Source organism: Phaenicophaeus curvirostris, chromosome 8 (genome assembly GCF_032191515.1).
Source record: "Phaenicophaeus curvirostris isolate KB17595 chromosome 8, BPBGC_Pcur_1.0, whole genome shotgun sequence".
Taxonomy (NCBI): Eukaryota; Metazoa; Chordata; class Aves; order Cuculiformes; family Cuculidae; genus Phaenicophaeus; species Phaenicophaeus curvirostris.
Window position 1 is genome coordinate 17,049,118 of NC_091399.1, and position 20,087 is coordinate 17,069,204.

At 49.3% G+C, this 20,087-nt stretch overlaps 1 protein-coding gene across 1 annotated transcript; it reads left to right on the forward strand.

Moving 5' to 3' along the window:
- Nucleotides 1–1,020: 1,020 nt before the first annotated feature.
- Nucleotides 1,021–17,401, forward strand: LOC138723344 (tudor domain-containing protein 5-like). The gene is given in 16 exon segments (XM_069862290.1): nt 1,021–1,288; nt 1,344–1,484; nt 2,682–2,749; nt 3,182–3,244; nt 3,246–3,378; nt 4,039–4,158; nt 4,161–4,451; nt 5,193–5,320; nt 8,100–8,322; nt 9,170–9,414; nt 11,426–11,428; nt 11,623–11,784; nt 13,548–13,694; nt 15,709–15,931; nt 16,883–16,972; nt 17,241–17,401. Coding segments are annotated over 16 exon segments (2,466 nt in total).
- The last annotated feature ends 2,686 nt before the right edge of the window (nt 17,402–20,087 follow it).

Here is a 20,087-nt window from a genome sequence, read left to right on the forward strand (position 1 = left end):
TGTGTAGCTGTGCCTGCTTGGAGGGCACCAGCATGTGAGCTTCGGTTCCATACGAGGAAGGGGAGTGACGCAGCTGGAGGGATCTCAGTAACCACCTTACCAGGCCCTCTGGCTTTGCCAGGAAGGAGACGCCCACGTCGGAAAACGATGGCTCTCTCATACTCCCGCACTACCTGCAGGGGAAACAAAAGCTGGATGCGCTGCAAAGGGAGGGTTTCAGCAGGTGTGAGCTGCCGGAGTTACCTGTCCCTGTGTCCCTTTACCCCCGCAGAGGACCTGACACAGAACTGCTGGCTGGCCTTGTGTGTGAGCAGAGAAGGAGCAGCCACGAGACACCCAGGATTTGGGAGAGCAGCCCATGTTAGAGGGGCCTGGGCTTTCCCAGGATGAGGCCAGCGTTCTGCTTCCTCAGAGCCTGGCCAAACTCAAACATCCTGAGCTAAAATTTTGCGTGCTTGTTGTTTGCCTCCGAGGGAACCGTGTGTGCATGTGCTCACCCCTGTGAGATCCGAGGGATGACACTGACACCCTTGTTGAGAGCAAGATTCACGTGAAATTTCCCCAGAAGTGGGAACCAAAATATGCCTACTCGTAGCCACGCTAGAAATGTGAGAAAAGGGGGAAAAGAGGGCAAATCCATCGGTACCTGAGAGACCAAACTCTCTTAACATTTTACATTCAAAACCTATTTACCTGCTGCTGCAGTGCCACTCTCTCTGGGCTGGGTGTGCTGAAGGCGATGTTTGAAAGTGAACAGACCTGCAAGCTGTTCAGCAAAAGAGAAACCTAAGCCCTTGCCTGCTGATAATTCAGCAGGAGTATTTGAGAGGTAGCGGAAGATCCCTGTGCAGCCCTTTGTTGCAGCAATGTGCGAGGAAGGAAAGTCAAAATTAACGATGGGTTGAAGAAGTGTAAATAGAACCTTAGACCCAGAAAAAGCTTTATGCTCACGTCCAAAACGTGCCGAACCAGTGAGTTACGTCCACATCAGACACCGACTACTAAGCCTGGGGAGGCCCCATGACCATTCTCACCTTCATGCAGAACCAGACAGAAACGGGGAAGGTCATTATGATGAACAGGAAAGACAAGATGGTCAGAAGCCACTCACAGATGCCCAGACCTGGAGACTTTACTCCTAGGGAGAAATACAAAAGGACCGTGTTAGCAGAGGCCAGCTCCCAAAATACCGACAGCCTGACAAGCGCCCGGGCCCGTCAGCTTCAGTGTTGGCCTTTGCCTAAACCCGGCGCGTGTGAACCATTTGCTCTCCCTGGAGCTGGCTCAGGTGAGCAGGAGCTGCCAGGATGCACCGACAGGTTTCGTCCCCGCTTTACTGCCAGAAATGGAGCCGTGCTTCCCCGTGGGGCCTCGACTAGAGAGCAGCCTTCAGGCTGAAGACCTGCAGGCACCAAGCGGTGTCCAAGGGTTTGGAAGGAGCAATTTGTTGGCTGACCTGGGAGCCCAGAAGTTCGTCGGGAGAGGTGAGCTAAGGGCAAAGAGAAAGATGGCGAATAGGAAGTTGATTTCAACGTGCACAGCCTGAAGCGCCCTTCCCTGTCAGAGGATCTCAGGCCCTTTGGAACAGGAGTTCAGTCGCATCCCAGCTCCCTGATGCGGTGGGACCGAGCCGCTGGTGCTACTGAAATCTCCCTGCGCCCTCCAGCGGTCACACCGAGGCGTGGGGGCTGACTGGGGTGCTCGGGTCAAAATGACCTTCCCCATCTCCCCAAAGCCAGGACGGGGCGTCTTGACCTGGCTGACCTTTGTTGTGAGGGAAAACCTGCAGGTGTGGCCTGGAAATAGATTCCTTCTGGGGTACCTAGACCCAGAGGGCGGACCAGCAGTGAAGTTAGCGTCCCTGCACGTCTCCCACTTAGATCTTCTCGAGCTCTTCCCTTCTTGCCCCTTTGCCTTTGGAGCTCTCTGCAGAGCCAGCAGGTCTGGAGGGAGGTTCACATGCCAAGAACCTGCGTGATCACTCTAGCTCTACAGCACCAGGAGGCTGTGAGGCTGGCTGGGGTCTCCCGTGTCTCACCCCAAGGAAAACTGTGTCTGTGCCAGGCGGGTGCGATGGCACTCACCGTGCGGAGTTATTCTGTGGCCGTACAGGGTCAAAGAGCCCACAGCTTTCCAGCCCTTCCCCTTCCATAATCCATACCTCCCTCTTGCTGCTCACTGTCCAGCAATGCCATTGCCTCCGTTTCATTCTTTGAGGATTTACACTATTCTTTGCCTAAAACTAGTATATATACCCACTGCTTTTGTAAAGCGTGAGGCCTTTTTCTAGAAGGGCATCCAATTCAGCGCGGAATTGTAAACCAAAAATGTTATTGCCTTTGCCTCAAAGACTTGATCCTTTTCAAGGTTTTACCAGTGAATGAGTGTTTCCCACTTGGGACACAGGGGGGACTCCCCATGCCTGGGATTAGGGATGCAGGGAGCTGTGTGAGGGGGACAGGGGGGACTCCCCATGCCTGGGATTAGGGATGCAGGGAGCTGTGTGAGGGGCAAGGGGGCACGTGGAGCCCAGCGGGGAAGCACAGCTGGTGCTTTTTGGCCCTCGGGCTCTGCCTTTCCCCCCTCAGAAGGGGGGCTCAGGTGCCACTGACCCGCAGGGGCTGCTCCAACAGGGGAAAATTCCCGCCTCCTCCTCCCCCACCCCGCCATTTTCCCGCCAGGAGGCGGCGGCTCCGCCCTCGCGGAGGAGGAGGAGAAGGAGGGAATTAGGGGCCCAGGGAGCTCTGTGGTGAGTAGGGGAGCGCTTGGGGGTACAGGGAAGGTTCTTCATGGTCTGTGAGGGGCGAGGGTGCATCCGCCTTCCTGGAATTAAGGATGCATGGAGTTCTGTGGGGGGCAAGGGAGCACGTAGGACAGAGCAAGGAGACCCCACGCCTGGGATTAAGGGCAGGGGGGTCTCTCTGAGGGGCAGAGAATCCCCATGCCCGGGTTTAGGGGTGCAGGGAGCTCTGTGAGGGGCAAGGGAGCACTTGGGGCTGGAATTAGGGATGCAGGGAGCTCTGTGAGGGGCAAGGGAGCACGTGGGGCTGGAATTAGGGATGCAGGGAGCTGTGTGAGGGGTACAGGGGGGACTCCCCATGCCTGGGATTAGGGATGCAGGGAGCTCTGCGAGGGGCAAGGGGGCACGTAGGACAGAGCAAGGAGACCCCCCGCCTGGAAGAAGGAGGTGAGGTCGCTGCTTATTACCGATAAAGAGGGTTTAACCCCAGCACAGCTGGAGAGGGGAGTACATGGCCATGATGGGCAAACCTCTCCCTCTACGTGACCTGAGCTTCCAATCCACCTTGGAGCTGGTGGCAAAAATGCCTGACGTTGTCAGAATCTGTCCTCAGGAGAAAGGCACGTTTATCCTCAAAGGTGAGGTTTTATTTCCGTAAAAGTGGAGGAGTTGTTTGGAACCTCGTACTGGTATGAAGCGATGCTCTAAAACCAGGAGGTGCAGAATGAATTGCCAGAGCTGTAGGTCATGTATCTCTGTCACTCTTTTTCTCATATAGCTCTGTTTAATTTTTTTGCCGTTGATGTTTTTTGCTGTGTCTTAATCTGCCTTTTTGTACCTTTCTCCTCCTTCCTCCTGGAAAATAACAGAGGCTTCCAGTTCTTTTTGTACATTTTGCACTCTGCTCTTGGTTTAGAAACTGCAGTAACGTTTCTATAGGAAGTTCAGTCTGTATCAAAGAACTTTTATCATTTTCCCAACAAAACTTGCAGCAGATGAGTTTCCTTTTGTGATCCTGTATCCAAGAATTGGACCCGCCTTTCTGCTTGGATCTGGATTTCTAGGGATGAGGGTGCAGGTTGGTTCTTGGCTGTTTCATCTGGTTCATTTCAGTTCACAAAGGGAGAGTAAAAGTTACCCTGTTGGAAATGCGATCTAGCGTGATTGGTTTTGAAAGACACGCCTGCTTCTGAAGAGGGTGGGGAGAATAGGAAAGAGGAGGACCTTTGCTTGTATAAAGCTTTCAGTAGTTTGCTGTCTTGGTAATCTCATAATTTCTTTCTTTCTTTCTTTGGTAGCCATTGCAGATGAGACCACCAAAGGTATTGCAAAACTGGTTGCCAGGCAGGAGGAAAGTGTTAAGTCACGAAAGAATGATGCTGTGAAGGCACGTGCTGCTTTTCCCTCTAGGAACACAAAGTGTCTCCCTCGCAGCCAGCGACTGGGAAGGCTGAGCTGCAGGATCTGCTGAGTTCCTCACCACTTCTGCTCAGGAACTTTGAGAGGGCCTATCGCAGACGCTTTGGCCGGCCGTTCCAGTATAGGCGATACGGATTTGTCTCTGTATTTCAAGTCCTTGAAAGTGTGTCCGATATCATTGTTGTTGAGCAGACAAAAGCAGGTTCCTTGCTGACCCTGAGGAAGTAGCTGGAAGGTGAGACAGCGAAGGAAGAGGTGCCGCACGGTGGGGCGCACAAAGAGGTGCCAGAAGGTGAGGGAGGGTATTATTTAACTGGAAGTATGTAGCTGCCAAGCAGCTGTGTTTCAAGTGATGTTGCTGCCTTTCCAGTAGCTGTCGTAGTCCTGGTTTCCCTAGGCTTTAGCGCAGAAGGGCTGCGAGGTACTGTAGAAGCAGCTGTTACAAGGGTGTTGTTGTGGTAGCAGAGAGCTTAACTGGAAGTTTTCTACGGTTTGCCACTGTTTTTCAGTGCGAGGTGAAAGAAGGGATGTTAAGGCCCTTTCTGAATGCGTGTATAGGACTGGAATTTCTAGTAATTCCAGGCAACAGGTAATAAAACTAGAAGGATCTCTGGCACGTCGGCTCCGCAGGCTGGTAAAGCCTTCCAGATGCGCTTTTTGAGGCTGAAGCACTAATCTGAAAGGCATAGCTATACTGCTTCTCTGAAGAAGAGCCTGTAGATATCCTCAGCGTTCCCCTAACAACTATGAGAGAAAGCAGAGGATTGCATAAGGTTCCTGCCAAATGCCTGACTTTTCTTAGCATCATTCTAGGAATTTATTTAGCCCTTGTCATGCTTGCAAGAGCAAGTGTGTTTTATTTTGCTTGAATTTATTAGTACGGCGAAGGATGCCTCTCAAGCAAATCCCCGTGACTGTGGGTGCTACAAGAGATGAGGAAAATGGCACTAGTACTTGTACGCTTTCATGGCCAGGTGTATTCTCCTTCTGCTTAATATGTAAATAAAGAATAACAACTAAACTCTCTTTACAGCTGCACCTGCAATTGAGATGCCTCCTTTGGAACCCATCCGTGATGCCAAGTGGTTTCACCTGCCGGCAGAAGAGAAGTCAGAGCCGGTGGAAGGACAAGCACTAGATATGGGTGATGTCCTCAAACAAGTAAGTGGCAGGATGAGTGATCTGTAGCTTTGTCATGTCTTCGTCCAGGGGGTGATAATTTTTTTCACTGCTTTTGTTTTTGCTTGGTTTGTATTGTTGATGCACTGTTGCTTCCAAAAAAAAATTGTACCTAGTTTAGATGAGGCTGGAGGTGACCAGAGTCATACTGACCTGATATATAACTCTATGTGCCCTCCAGCCTAGGTCTTTTTCTTGTCTCTTTCTGGTCTTGAGATCTCTGTTGGAGATCGTCCAAAGCCAGTAAAGCATAATCTTGTTCCCCAATAAGAGTGGAGACAATTCTTTTTGTGTTCTTAATAGCCTTCTTCTGAGAGTAGCTGTGTGGCATTTCCCCTGCTGCAGTAGCATGGGTTTAAGTGTCTAGCAGCTACGTGGCAGAGCTGAGGAATGGTCCTTGGAGACCTCAGTCCTGTCGTTGCCACTCTGCTCTTTGGTTGGACTCGAAAGTTTTGTTGCTGTTGTTGTGGTTTAGCAATGTATTTTTAGAAAGGGATGGAGAAGTACAGAGGCTCTGACCTGCCAGACCTGCTTGGGAGAATTTCTTTGTGCCCCCTCTATTTTTTTTTCCTCTTTTGAGCATCTTTAGGCCTTTGTTTTCTCAGGAAAGTTCTCCTGCTGCGAATTATTTCCTCTGCCAAGCTCATCTGGTGGTTCTACACAACTGTACAGTTGGAGTACCTAGACAGGGAAAGGGTTGCAGGGATTCTTTCTGAATTTGGTGTGCTGTTCACTTAATGAACTTGAAAGCTTAGGGCTACGAGTCGGACTTTCTGCGGTGTTTCAAGAAACATACCCTTTAGAAAACTTTGGCAGGCTCTTCTGATAAGACCTTGTCGTCTGGTGGGATGAAGTCCGTGGGGAATTTCCCTAGATCAAACAAAGTCTGCTTGTGGGAAGGGTAGAAAAGGGAGAGAGATGGTCCACGTAGCCCCATTTTTTTCTTGTTATGTGTCGCAAAGGGAATCTGTTTAAAGATTCTAGCAGGGCGAGTCTTGGAACGTGTTTGTACAACTCGTGTTTGCCATGAAGCACCAGTTTTGCTGGTTTGTTTTAAAAGTGCCCTAGAGAGGAGGAAAGCGAGCTGGAATGTGTTTGGGTAGGCAGTGAACCAAGATTTCAAGATGCTGCAAAGTCGAGGGGAAAGATGCGACCTGATTCCTGGCCTGCTGTAAGGTATGGAAGTATCTGGTGATGAGACGCCAATAGCGGAAGCGTTGTAAGGGACAAATGAGGGACAAGGGCCGAGTCAATCTGCTCGGCCCCGAGAAGGGTCAAATATCTAGAGCTGCTGCTCTTGGCAGCTTTTTCTTGCCGTGCCGAGCAGAAGGAAAGTTGTCATCCACACCACTCTTGGCAGCTGCCGCTCTGGCTTAAGGCAAGGAGTTAGCCAGTCTTACGAGCCGTGCCTCTTCTAGGGCTAGTTTTACAGTGTGTTCGGTTGTTTACCTTTTTCTTATAATTTTCTTGCTATTTTGTGAAGGTGTTTTTTAAGCAGACATTTCTACGTCTTTCAAAGAAGTGTCTGTTGTCTCTGCCAACGTGTGAACTACGTGATAAACATCACGTGTGCCCGTAACAGTCTGACACGAGGAGCTTTCATGGAGCAAACCTGTCCCTTGGCAATATCACTGTTGACTGGCACTTCTGGGAGGAAATCCATGAAATGTAAGGGGATTTTAGAGGTGCTGCTGCTGCTCAGGCAAGAATTCCCTCAGGTACTCTTTAACTCAAAAATGTTAACTGCCTGGTTAACTCAATGTTTTAGTCAAAGTTTTTAACAAAAAGAATTCAAGGGTGTTCTTCCTCGCTCAGTCTGCAGGAGAGACTCTAATCTGCTTTTTTAAGAAACGGTTCGAAGGGCTAGTATTGTCTCTCGGTTGACTGTAGCCGTGTAAGCAGTGGGGTGTGCTGGAAGACAAATTTCCTGTAAGTTGTCTGGTGTGTGATGCAGTGGTAACTCGTAGCATATTCACAATGAGTAAAACTGGAATAGTTTTGACTTCTGGACGCTGGAGGAGTGCTGTTTGTTGGCACAAACCGAATCTCTGGAGGCAGTGAAAGTAGCTGATGTCTGATTAAGGTTTCCATGCACGCTGGTTCAAGTGGAATAAAGTTTACAGCAGCTAAAGAATGATGCAAAATTGCAAGCTGTGCCAAGAACTGATGTACAAATTTGCCTAGAATGAGAAAAGAATAGGATTTGTAGCGTTTGTATGTTTTTATCTTTTGGGAAATAGCTCTGGTGTGTGTGAGATGCATTTGTGCCTTCTGTGTCTTGAATTGTTTTCAGATAGTTTTTCTACTTCAGTCATGTGCTCTTTCATGGGGACAGAAGATAGAAACAGCATCTTTGGGGTAAAATCCAACAAGCGGGTGGGTTTTTTTGGTGTGAGTTTTTGATTTTTTTTTTTTCTCTTTATCAGTAGCCATTCAATATCTTTGTCTAAATACATAACGTGTCATCGGTTCCTCTTCTTTATTCCTTGAAGGAATATGAGGAAGGTATTTTTGTTGCACCCCTCTTTACACTGGAGGGAGGAAAGAGAGAAGGAAGGTGGAGGGTGTGAAAATAGGTGTTAGGATCCCAGGGACAGTTTTAATCCGAGTTTGCGCTATTTGTTGGGATTCTCTGATCTTCAGTAATTCATGGGTTCCCAGGAAAGCAGAACTACTTTTTTACCTTAATGCAGAGGCCAGTTATGTGTGTTCAGGGCGTAGCAAGACTTCTGAGCGCTACTTTCCTCTTGTCCCTTTGTAGTGTCAAGATTTAGATTTGAAGCTGTCAATCTTCAATCTGGCAACGACTCCAGAAATTCCCCCTGATGCTGTTCAGGACAGAAGCCTTTGCAGTTTCCCACCATTGGAGCGCTTGTGTTTGGTGGGAGTCTTTGTGGAATGTATAATCTCTCCTAGCCGGTTCTACATCCAAGCGTGCCACGCAGAAACATCCGATAAACTCCAGGATATGATGTTTGAGATGAGTTGAGGACGTGCTATGCTGATTCTGTGCTATTACCTGGGTATTTGCACTGAGGGAACAGGGCACCCGGCTGTTTGTTACCGTCACTACAGGCTTGACTTCTGGATGTGGAGATGCCAGTGCCGTACTAAATCACATAATCATAATGCTTCCCCATTCCTTTTATCTAGCAAGCAGTAAGTATCGCTAATAGTTTGGCTGTGTCCTAGACGGCCTTAAACTTTAAAAGCCTGGAAAAGTTGTGGAAAGGAACTTGAGGGTTCTGTATTGTTGACATTGCTATTGCTGATGTGCTTGGTTAAGGCTTTTACTTCCATCTCCAGCACTTACCAAAAGCAGCAGGTAATAAGCGTTAGTCATATCTATATTTGAAAGCAAAACCCCATCAGTGGGTTTGTCTGTCAGGTACGTTGTGCGTTTGGGACTCTTCCACTACGCTGCAGTTGCTGTTAGTCGTGTGCCAAAGTAAATACTGGATGTCCGTGGGGCAACCGTGTGATCGCAGGCTGCAGACAGGTACTGTGTGTGTAAGCCAGGACTCCGGAACCTGGCTCGTAAGAAGCCCTGTGCCAAGTCAGGGTAATGTTAAAAGTGAACGACTAGAATGGCTGTATTTAGTCGCTGATTAGCGCCCATTAGTTAACTTTTTGTTGGACCCCAAGAATACCATTTAAATGTTAAAAGTTTAGGTTTGTGTATTTATTGTCACTTGGTTTAAGTAGAACAGAAACATAAACTATCTATTAGAACAACTCCTGAAAATCCGTCTCGTGGAGGCTTTGAGAAATGAGGATTCTTCTGAACCCTGAAGTGTATTTCTGTTTATCCATCTCCTGCGCCCTACCAAGCACAGTTTTTCATTGTGATCTCTGGCAGACACTGTTACTTGAGTAAACTTGTTTCTGATCGTTCTGTCATGCCTGAGTCTTCAGTACGTCCTGGACAGCTTTGCTGTGTAACGGTCTCAAAATGGTGGTACCGCGTTATCATCCACCGCGTGATCAATGACCAAGAAGCAGAGGTGTTCTACGCAGATTACGGAAACCTGGGAATCGTCCGAAGGTTTGCCTGGAAATGGTTCTCAGGATTAGCTGTTCCATCGCCTTCCCAGGGATGAGGGTGAGGCTGCTGGGCCTGTCACTCTCCAGGAAGACGTCCCACCACGCGGGTTTCCTAGAAAGTGTCTATTTGGATTTTTTTTCCCCGTAGCAGTGCCTTGCAGGTACTTCCTTGCTTACATGTTAATGCGTGAGGTGACGTTAAGAACAAGATCTGCGGTGCAGATCACTCCAAGCCCTTTGCTTATCATCGCTGTGGGCTAAACCCTTTCCTCTTCCTTTATTCACTCTTGCCCCTTTCTGTCCCTTTCGAGCAAGCTCCCTAATCCTCTTCCCTGAGTTTTGTGAATGGAGGTAAACATCTCTTGAACAGACATCCTCCCAGTTGGGAGCATTTGTGGTGTCAGAGGTACTCGTTCTCCTCTGTAATTCAGTACCTTCCCCATATTTGCTTCTGCCCTCTCATTTGCCTCTATTCATGCCTGGCCATAGGCATTCTGTGTTTCAAAAGTGATTTTTCTCTGTCCATAACTTTCTTATCAAAAGAGGTTATGAGGAGAGGATGCTTGGGCAAGGGAAGGCGTAAGGGACCAGTTGTTATTGCTATTTCTGCTGTGCCCCTTCTCTGGCTACGGAGTGTTTTCCAAAGCTGCTGTCGGGCTTTATTCGTAAGCACAAAATGCGATATGTGCCTCTCTATTCCTAAGCTGATCTTAAAACCCAGAAGAGGAGGAAGTTCTGGCATTTGTCATCTCTTCCTGTGTGACGCAGCCACTAAGGACGATATCTACTTCCACGCTGTCTTGAGCAGTAGGGGATGTGCTGACATCTGTGGGAAGAACGTTCCTTCCCAGGTCAGGAGGGAGGCGTGTGCTTCTGACAGGAAAGGCAGGGAAAGGATTGGTTGGGTGCCTGTAGTGGAGAGATCTTTACCTTGAAGCAAGTAGTTTTGTGAAGAGCAAAACCGGTATTCCCTGCTTCCCTGCAATTTACTGTTTTGGGGCTGTATCCCACGGTGTCTATGGTGACGGCTTTCTTTTTGGTTAAGGTGGAATTCGATGATACAGCAGAGATGTTCTGGTTTAGCAGAACAAACTCTTTTCATCCTGACTTCTAAGAGTGGATTAGAAGGTTTCGGTACGGATTTTTAAAGTGGATTAGCTTGTTAATATTGCCGAAAAGGAAAATAGATGTTCTGAACATGAGGCCAAGCTGGGATGGAATTGAGGAGTTGTATTTGTAACTTTTCTAAACATTGTTAAATCCGGTAGGTTTTGTTAGTCATAAGTTGAGGCCTCCGAGTCATCCAGACCATGAGAGCAAGTCCATTAGATGTTACTGTCTGGCTTCAAGTAGCGCTGCATAGAATCGTAGAATTGCCAGGTTGGATGGTAGAGTCCAACCATTCCTATCTGCCGCTAAACCGTGTCCCTGAGCGCCTTGTCTGCCTGTCTTTTAAACACCTCCAGGGACAGTGACTCAACCACCTCCCTGGGCAGCCTCTACCAGTGCCCGATGACCCTTTCTGTGAAATTTTTTTTGTCTGATATCCAGGCTGATGTCCATTTTTTCTGCTAGCCAGTGGCACGGGCAGTTGAGTGAGGAACAGGGTAGTTAAATAAATAATTTTGGCCTTTCCTGCTCTAGGCCCCGGAGATTGGTTGTGCCGTTAAACTGAATTATAGATATGGTCTTGGCTTACAAAGTCTCTTTCTTTGCTAGTGACGTGTATAGTGCTGGACGGTGTAACCAGGGTAGATTGCATGTTGTGCCTTGAGCAGAGATTGAAGCTGTGAGCCAGCACAGAGAGCATTTATGATTTAGGCCCATCAGTGTTGCCTGAATGTCTCAGCTCCGTTTCAGCAAGAAGTCTGTGGATACGAAAACCTTTAGAAAGGTGCTGCAACAGTTTTGTATCTCAGCAGAAAGTCAGGCTTTGCAGCCCGGAGTGCTCGTATCTGTTGTTTCGTTTAGTAGATGCAGAATGCGTATTTTGGCAGGATTAAATCCAATAATTGTCTTTTTGCGTGTGCGTGTTCCATTTAGCGGGTAGGGGGCTATTGCTGGGTGATTTTATTGCTGGAGGGAGTTGATTTTCTTAGTAAGACAATTTCTCCAAGAATTCAGAGCTCACTTGTGGGTGGTGTGCTTCTTTGTAAAACCCATTAGAATTCTTTTTATTCTTTATGGTGGTGACAACTTACTTTTCTTGACTCAGCTGTTGGGGTTTTATTTGTTCGTAGGGATTTGAGGAAGTGAATCCTTCAGCCTTGTATCTTGAGCCCAGCAGAAAGCAGGAGAATGCTGAACCCGTGGAGCCACACCTTCGCTCGCAGCAGGAATCTTTGAACGTAAATAGTGACATAGCAAGCTCGAAGCTGGATGAGGATGAACTGTGGGAACAGGTGAGAGTTTGGCTGCGGTGTGACTATCGTTCAGTGGAATTGGCTCCAGGGATCAGTAGATGTGTTGGCTTAGTCCTATGCAGTGTCTTGTGGAGTGGTTTTTTTTCCTTTGCTTTTATAAAAAGCAAGCAGAACCGTGACGTAACAACAATTACACGTGGACCATAAATACGTCCGTCGCTGCTTGACCTCTGATCCCTTTGCAGACTTCAGGGAGTCTGTGCTCAGTGAGTTCTCCAACCTTCCATACGCACCATCGTTTTTGAGTTAGAGGGAGAATGGACTCCAAGAACTCAGACCAGTACCAGATCCCTGAGATCAGTTTGACTTAGCAGTTTCCTAGTTTGCACCCCAGGAGCCAAGAGGTGGTGTGGTCTCCTCTAGTGTCTCTGGGGTTTGGCAAAGGATGTGTAATAACTCGGGGTGTCATTTACGTGTGGGAAAGGAGCAGAAGAACTAGTGATGTCTTGTTTGCCTTAAGGGTCTCGCTCATTTTAAACTTCTCCGAAAGGAATCCATTTGCAGTCTTGGTTGTTACAGGGGTTAAAGTTGTACACGACTGGAGTTTTTTTTAAAAGTTAACTCTAAAAGCGACCGATACCCAGGTCTGGATACTGCTGTACGCCTTTGATTTCAGAGCAGGTTGAAGAGAGGAGCCCTTTGCTATTATTTAATGGATGAAAAAGAATGATGAACAGAGGGGTTAAGCAGGGAGTAAAATCCAGGTCTTGGGTGCAGTCTAGCACGGTACCGTTAGAAACACCAGGGGTATTGTTTTACAGGTCACTCTCTCTACTTTTGTGTGATTTAAATTGTAGTTTTTTCATGACACATTTTACTACTGACGCCAAGTAACTGTCAGCTGTTGAAGTGTTCAGCAGTGGGCCGGCTCCAGGGCTGTTTTTCTGACATTCCTCTGAAACGTAAAAACGTAAGAGTTACTGTAGTGTCGGTAACTTGTAAAGCGGTCATTTTAGCCAGGTTTTATTTTAGCCAACTGTGTGTCTGGGCTAGGGAAACTATAAGCTGCACGTGTTGGATATTGGTGGGCTTGCACTGTCAATACATCATCTGAACTGAAGGTCCCAAACATCGTCTTTATGTGGGAGAAATGAATGTGACCGAGACTCTGCAAATCTGAGTTTATTGTGATTTTTATGGTAAAATCTGGTTAAGTGCAGCAAGATCCATGTGTGTAAACGTCAGACAGAGCTGGCAATTTGGAGACTAGAGGAATGTAAGTGCCTTCAGGTTTTCTTCTGTTTTGAAGGGTCTTAGAATCCTTTTCCAGGAACAGTAATCCTCTCTTTTCTGCTATTCTGTTTAGTTGCTCGAAACGATTCCTCTCCTCCTCGGTGCATCACCGATGTCACCATCAGTATCAACTCTAATAATTGCTCAAAGTGTTTAGAACTGGGATGAAATACGTCTGACTCTTGGTACTGCTCGGCTAGCGTTTTCTGGGAACTCCTCTTTGGCAGTGGGGAACTCCCTTTGTGTTGTCCAATCCTAGATTTGCCTTGTCAGGATTAACTCGACCCCCTCCTCTGCCCTTAAGTGCGAAATGGCTGGACGCTGAGTTGTCTCAGCTGTGCTGTGTGAAGGCACTTCTCCATGGTGAAATTCCTCAGAAGGCAGCAAGCAATAACCAGAAAAGATTGCTCAGATAAAACTGTCCTTTCCAGGTGGTAAGTTTTCCTGTGGAGTACAGAAATGAAAGTGGGAGTCAGTAGCTTTCCTTGCTTTGTCCGTCTCCTTGGCAGTGGCACCTCTCTGCTGAGGAGGAGTTAGAGGGGGATGTGTGGCCAGCTTTGGATGAAGCCAGTGTCCAAAGCACAACGGACCGAGACCCTGAACCTGCCCAGGAGGATACAAAAGAAAGTCCTCCAGAGCTCATCGCAGAGGCTAAGGTGAGAGCCCTGAGCAGAGCTATTGCAGTTGAGGAGGGTTATTCTTGGTTTTAGGTTGTGTGAATTGCTTTGACCTGTGGTTTTTGTTTTGTTTTTTTTAAAGCGTCTGGCATGGCCTCGGGGCTGTGTTTTCCTCCTTGCTGTTGTTTCTGGGTGCTCGACTAGTGCTCTGCTGGTGCATTGAGGTGTGGTGGGAAGCAGACTACTCTTCTTTCTCTTTCATGCACAGTCCTGAGGGTTACTGGGAGTCATTGTGGGGTTTTCCTGGATCACTCAGAGGTCCCCCCTGGGTTAGGGGGATGGGTTTGAGAGGGTGGCATTTTGGGCTGTGCTTTGAGGCATTGTGTGGCACCAGTAACACAACTTTACTGCTTAAATAGTGGTTAATGATAATGGTAATGAGTCTGGCCGGGCCTGCAGCATGGCCTTTGGCCTGCGCTCTCCTTTGGGTTCAGCAGGGAGCCGGTGTCACTCAGGGTTTGTCGAGTCACAGAAGGTGTTATAGAGCTGGAAATGGGAGTGTGCCTGCAAGGTTTTGGATAACCGCAGCTCCTTACCCATCTGGAGATTGAGAGTGACTGAGACAAAGCGCTTTGTAGAAGGACGAGGGGGAAGCTGGCTCTCAGATAGTCTAAAGCAGAGCTGGAAGAACTGGTGGCGCTGGGAGATGTTACCTGAAGGGGATGGAGGGAAAGCAAGCTGGAAAGGGACCTTGAGAGAACGAGAGAGGAGGGAAAACCTCTCCTAGGAAGCGTGGGGAGAAAGTACGATGAGGTGAGATGAGAAGTAGGCAGATGAGCAGATAGCAATAGGGTCCTTGTGAGCTGACTTAAGTACTTCCCCACAAGTATTAAACGGCGAGTTCCAAAGCATAGGGATTTGCTAACTGGAGCAGAGAAGGCCTGGCTACTCCCTGCTCCTCAAACACTCTCTAGGGTACCTGCTCTCATCTGCCTCTTGTGTGCTAACAGACATTTTTAGCGTCCACCCTTGCACCCTGTCTGTTTCTGCTTTGCTGTGGAGCGGCAGTGATGCTGCCTGTCCCAGTGAGGATAGCATGGGTGGCAAGAGGAGGTGATAGTCATCTTTTACATCTGTTTGGTTCTTTTTTTTTTTTTTAAACTCTTGTCCTAGCAGTTTTTATTTTTACTGCATGTCAGGTGGGGATTTTACAGTGGGCTGGTGGGTATCGAGCAGAGTCCGGTTGGTTAATTGGATTCACCTCTCACCCAAGTTATTCTGTATGGGTGTCCTATCAGCGCAGAATTTCTGCTGCCCAGCCGTGTAGCTCTCCGTGCTGCTTCAGGAGCACCTTGTGGTCCCCTGGGGAGGCCAGTTTATGTTGTTTAAATCCTTTTTTTTTTTTGTGAAAACAATTGTTTTGTTGTGGGCTAATCCTCTGAACACACTTCCACCAAAGTGTGAAGCAGCTTTGAATGGCGATTCACCCCTTGTGAGGATGGATGGCTCTCTTCTGCTGCCTTGACAACAGAATAAGCCTAGAGAGCAAGTACCGGATTTTTGAACAGCCGTAGTTGGGCAAGGGGAATAGTTGCTTGTCTGTTGTTTCGCTATTTTTCTCGTCCGGGCTGCGTTAACAAATACAAACGTTGGCTGTATTACCTGTCTGTGGCCGAAAGGTGGGTAATCGTCCCTGGAACTTGCTTAATTTGAGAAAAAATGCAGAGCCACGGCCTCTGACTGTGTTCCCGCTCCCTTGCAGAAACTCCCTCTGCTGCCATAATTTGTTCTGCGTGGGGCTGCCGAGAGGTGAGCCAGCTGTTCGCTCTTTGCTAAGACGTGGTGATTTGTATCTTGTGCTAATGTGTCCCTCTTTCCAGCTTGCTGTGCAGGAGAGCTGCCCTTTGGCCAAAGTTGTTAGTAATTACTGGTGTTTTGTTTTTAAATTATCCAGTTGCTCTCCTTCCAATTGAGAGAGGATACAGACCAGGGCAGCCGATGAAGCGAATGTACTAATCGTGCCTTCTCATGAGTTTTTGATATACCTTTGCAGACACTTCCCTCTCTTGAAGAGTCCTCAATACCAGTTGTCTTCTTCAAGTCGGTGGAAGACGTTTATACCTACTCCAGGCAACCAAGAGGAATGAGCCAAGATGACCCTGATCGGACAGAAAGATTTCCCAACGAGGCCCAACGTCTTGCTCTGCATCCCGCTGTTCTACTTATGGCAGCGCCATTTATGCTGGACGACCATAACAGTACGAATAGATTTGTCGGTAAACTTTGAACACAGCAGAAAACTGAGCAGCCTGTAACTGTGCTGCGACTCTTGCAGTCGCTGTTGGGCACCTTGGGACTAGTGCTGCTGTTTTGCTAGAACAGGTGGAAACGTTGGTGTTCCTGTGGGGTGGAGATACGACGATAGTAAATAACCAGGTGCAATGCATCGGTTTGGTCTTTCGTGGGAACAAGTGCATTGAGGGTTATTTCTCTGATTTTTGCTGTCTTTTCTAGACTTCAGGCTGTTTTCGTGCAGAAGTCTGTTTCTCCATGCTAGCCCGTGTTCATTTCATACTGAATCTCTGACTGCCAGAGGTAAGGGACAAAAGCAGTTTTTTAACTTTGTAAGGTCCCTGTGTGGGTGTTCGTCTTCCAAATGATGAATGGATCCACCAACCTGTATGAGCTTTGCCCATTTTACAAGGCCAGTTGACTTGCCAAAGGCGGCGCCTGTTCTTTGTGCCTCGGAACGGATCTGTCTGCGCTCTCTGTGGAGTGGAGGCCCGGTTCTCTGGGCAGGAGCTACTCAATTCACATGTGACTTCCCCCCTCGGGGAAACGGATGGGAAATCAGATGTGAATTGAGTAGCAGCACTGGGAGGAGAGGGAGAGAGGCTCTCAGATTATACTGCGTTGGGCTCACCGAAGAGATGTGCAGTAGAAAGCCCTCTCGCCGTGACCCGGTAAGGTCTAGGCAAAAGGGACATCAGTCTAAAGTGGAGCTCTGAGAGTTGCCATTGTTGATGCCGTCTTTCTTTTCTGTGTTCCTCCTTATGCAGGGAAAGAGGAAGTGAGGAACAGACTTGCCCAGAAGTGCCGAGGTTGGCCTGTGCGGTGCCAGCGGGCTGTGTGACCAAGCGCCGTCTCTGAAACTGCTTGTCCCTCCTGTCACGCTAGCTGCCTTGTTCCCAGCTGCTCGCTTAGCCACTTGCGGTTCCTACTTGCAGTGGTTCCCCGGCCTGAGAAAGAACTTGAGAAGAGGGGAAGAAGGCTGAGCAACTGCCAAGGAAGGCTGCCTGGAGTAGCAAAAGCCACCGGTATGACCACGCTGTTATTTTCTTTGTTCAGAAATGTTTAATGTTTCAGGAAAACAGTTTGATTTGGTACTGATTTATTGCTCTTGGTTGTTGTTCTGAAGCACTGCGTTAGAGTGTGACGTTGTGCTATATATCTTCTAAGTTTAGGAGAGGGAAGTGGACTACCTATCCCTCACTCCCTCAGTGCACAAGCAGTTTTGACGTTGTGTGGGGAAATGGTTTTTTGATTTTTGACTTCACGGATGCTCCACACGCTCCTTGCTCTTAGGAGAGGTGGTTGTATCCCAGCTGTGGCCTCAGTCCGTGGTGATGCTGAGAACTTGCCAAAGGAAATCTCCTTCCCCGAGAGAAGGATGCTCTGAATTGTTGATGGATCGGGATGCCACACCTACGAAGCATCGGGAATCCCGTGGTACAGATATTGAATGAGATCTATAAAGAATCCAGTAAGAGAAGGCTTGAAGCTTGACATTGGCCTTGTTTACGTAGCTCTTTGCCTGTGGCAAGAAATCCTCTTGGGCCTGAGTTTATTAATGCAGAGAAAAGTTGTGGGAAGAGATGCGCCCTGGCTGCGAATGCTGACATTCAGCTGCTTTGCTGCTGCCTGGACTGTTCTTCAGGGCTTCAGGGGCCGCTCTGCCCACCCCGAAATGTGCCAGAGGTGTGTTTTGCTGCTGAGCCCCAAGAAAGGCTCAAGGTGGGATTTAACACGAACGCTGAAACAGTTAAAAGCCCAGCATAAGAAGTTTATTGATGGTCTGAGACGATCTTTAAAGCTGTCTTTCAACCCAAACTCTTTCAGGATGTTGTGACTATTTTGTTTTGATTTCAGCATTTGGGGGTGGATTTGGATGTGTGAAAGGCTAAAAAAAAAAAAAAAGGCAGAGAGAATCTGGGGCTTCTTAGGAGGGGAAGCTAGTGAAGGAGATGGGAGCAGAGAGGTGGGGAGCTATGGCTTGAGCAGGCAGGGGCTGTACAACCCTGTGGGGAGGTTTCTGGCTTCAGACTGGGGGCTTGTCTCACACGTTTGTCGTCCAGCGAAGGGAGCGGATGAAAGGGAGCTGAGCTTGCTCGGAGCACCGGGCGATGGGGTGTTTGTCCCAACAGCACCCTTTCTGCTGCAGCACGTGGGACCTGGGGCTGGGCTGGGGTGTCCGAAGGAGACCCCCGTGTCCTCCCCTGCTTGTCCCCACTGCTGCCGTGTCCCTGCTGGGCTCCACAGCTCGGCTCCCTGCAGCATAGAACTCTTCTTCTGTGGGGGATGAGGAGCTGCAAAGACTGCTGGGTGGGCAGCAGCCCTGTTCCCAGCTGGGGTTGCCTCCATCCCCGTGCCCTGCCTGGGATGGAGTGGGTCCTGCAGCTGCCTGGAAGTGTTGCTGGGGGCTTTTGGGGACGGCTTCCACTGCGGCTCAGCATGGGATGTCCCGGGAAATTGGGAACGGGGAGATTCTGTCAGGGTCTGGAAGACAGGGTGCGTGGACACCAGGGGCTTCTATGTGCAGCAAGGGAGCAGCCAGCAAGTATTAAGCAGCGTCGGGACATTGCCTGTGACTTGGGAGCACCCTAACCTGCCAGTCTGGGAGGGAGGAAGCATATTCTGGGCTGTTAGCACTGCACATCACTCTTCTTGCACACTCCTGGGTACCTGTTGGAGGCGGGCGCAGGGCTCTGCTGTGCTCCCATGTACCTTTGCTGGTGCTTCGCTTGTCAGGATAGCATGTTTTCCTACAAGCTTTTGCCATTCACGTGTCTGCGAGTGCTTGAATAGTTTTCCACGCCCTTTCAATCAAGAGAAAAGGTGCGTGAGGAACTGAGCCTTAACCCTGAGCCTGGACCCCCTCAGCACGTGAGAGACAGAAAACCCACCCGGAGCTGCTCCCTGCTCCAGGGTGGCCTGGGCTGATCTTCCCAGCTATGTGGTGCCGTCTCCCTTCTCAGAGCATCTCAGCTCACATTTCCCATGCCTGGCAGGTCCCTGTTTGTACATTTGTTCCTTAAGGCACTGGAACAAGAGAAAGGTGCCTCAGGGGACTGTAAAGTGACTGTGACCCCTCTGGAGATGAAACCCCCTCTGGGACCCCCAGGACCCCTCTAGGACCCCTCTTGGGTCCTGGGGGGGTCATAGAAGTATCCTGGGGTGTTCTAGAGGAGTCTTAGGGGTCCCTAGAGGAGTCCTGGAGGTCTTTCCATGGATTCTGGGGGTCACTAGAGGGGTCCTGGTTGTCCCTTGAGGGGTCCAGCTGGGATCTAGAGGGGATCTGGGGGTTCTTCGAGGGATTCGGGGGCCCTGGTGAGCCCTAGAGGGGTTCTGGGGTCCCTAAAGAAATTCTGCAGGTCCCTAGAGGGGCCCTGGGGGGGTCTTAGAAGGATCCTAGGGGATTCCAGAGGGGTCTTGGGGAATCCCTAGAGGGTTCCTGGGGGTCCTTAAAGGGGTTCTGGGGGTCCCTAGAGGGGTGCTGGTTGTCCCTGGAGTGGTCCTGTGAGGATCTCGAGGGGACTTGGGGCTTCTTAGAAGGATTTAGTGAGTCCTGGGAGTCCCTAGATTGGTCCTGGAGGGTCTAGAGAGATCCTGTGGGTCCCTAGAGGGGCCTTGGGGCCTCTTAGAGGGATTCAGGGTATCCTGCGGGGGCCTAGAGGGCTTCTGGGTGTCTGTAAAGGGGTTCTGGGGGTTCTAGAGGGATGCTCGGGGGTTCTAGAGGAGTCCTGGGGTCCCTAGAGGGGCCTTTGGGGGTTCTTCGAGGGATTCGGGGAGTTCTGGGGAGCCCTAGAGGGTTCTGCAGGGCTCTCGAGGGGTTTTGAGGAGTCTTAGAGTTATTCGGGGTGTCCTGGGGACCCCTAGAGTCGTCACGAGGATTCTAGAGGGGTCCTGTGCATCCTTAGATGGTTTCTAGGGGTCCTTAAAGGAGTTCTGGGGGTCCTCGAGGGGTCCTGGGGAGAGTGAGATGATGCAGGGAGATGGTTAAGAAAAGGTTTAATAAGAGGACACACAGAAGCCCTCTAGAGCCCCCAGGACCCCTCTATTGACCCCCAAAACCCCTATAGGGAAGCCGAGGACCCCTCTAGGGACCCCCTAGGCTCCCTCTAGGACCCCTTCGAGCCCCTCTAGGAACCCCTA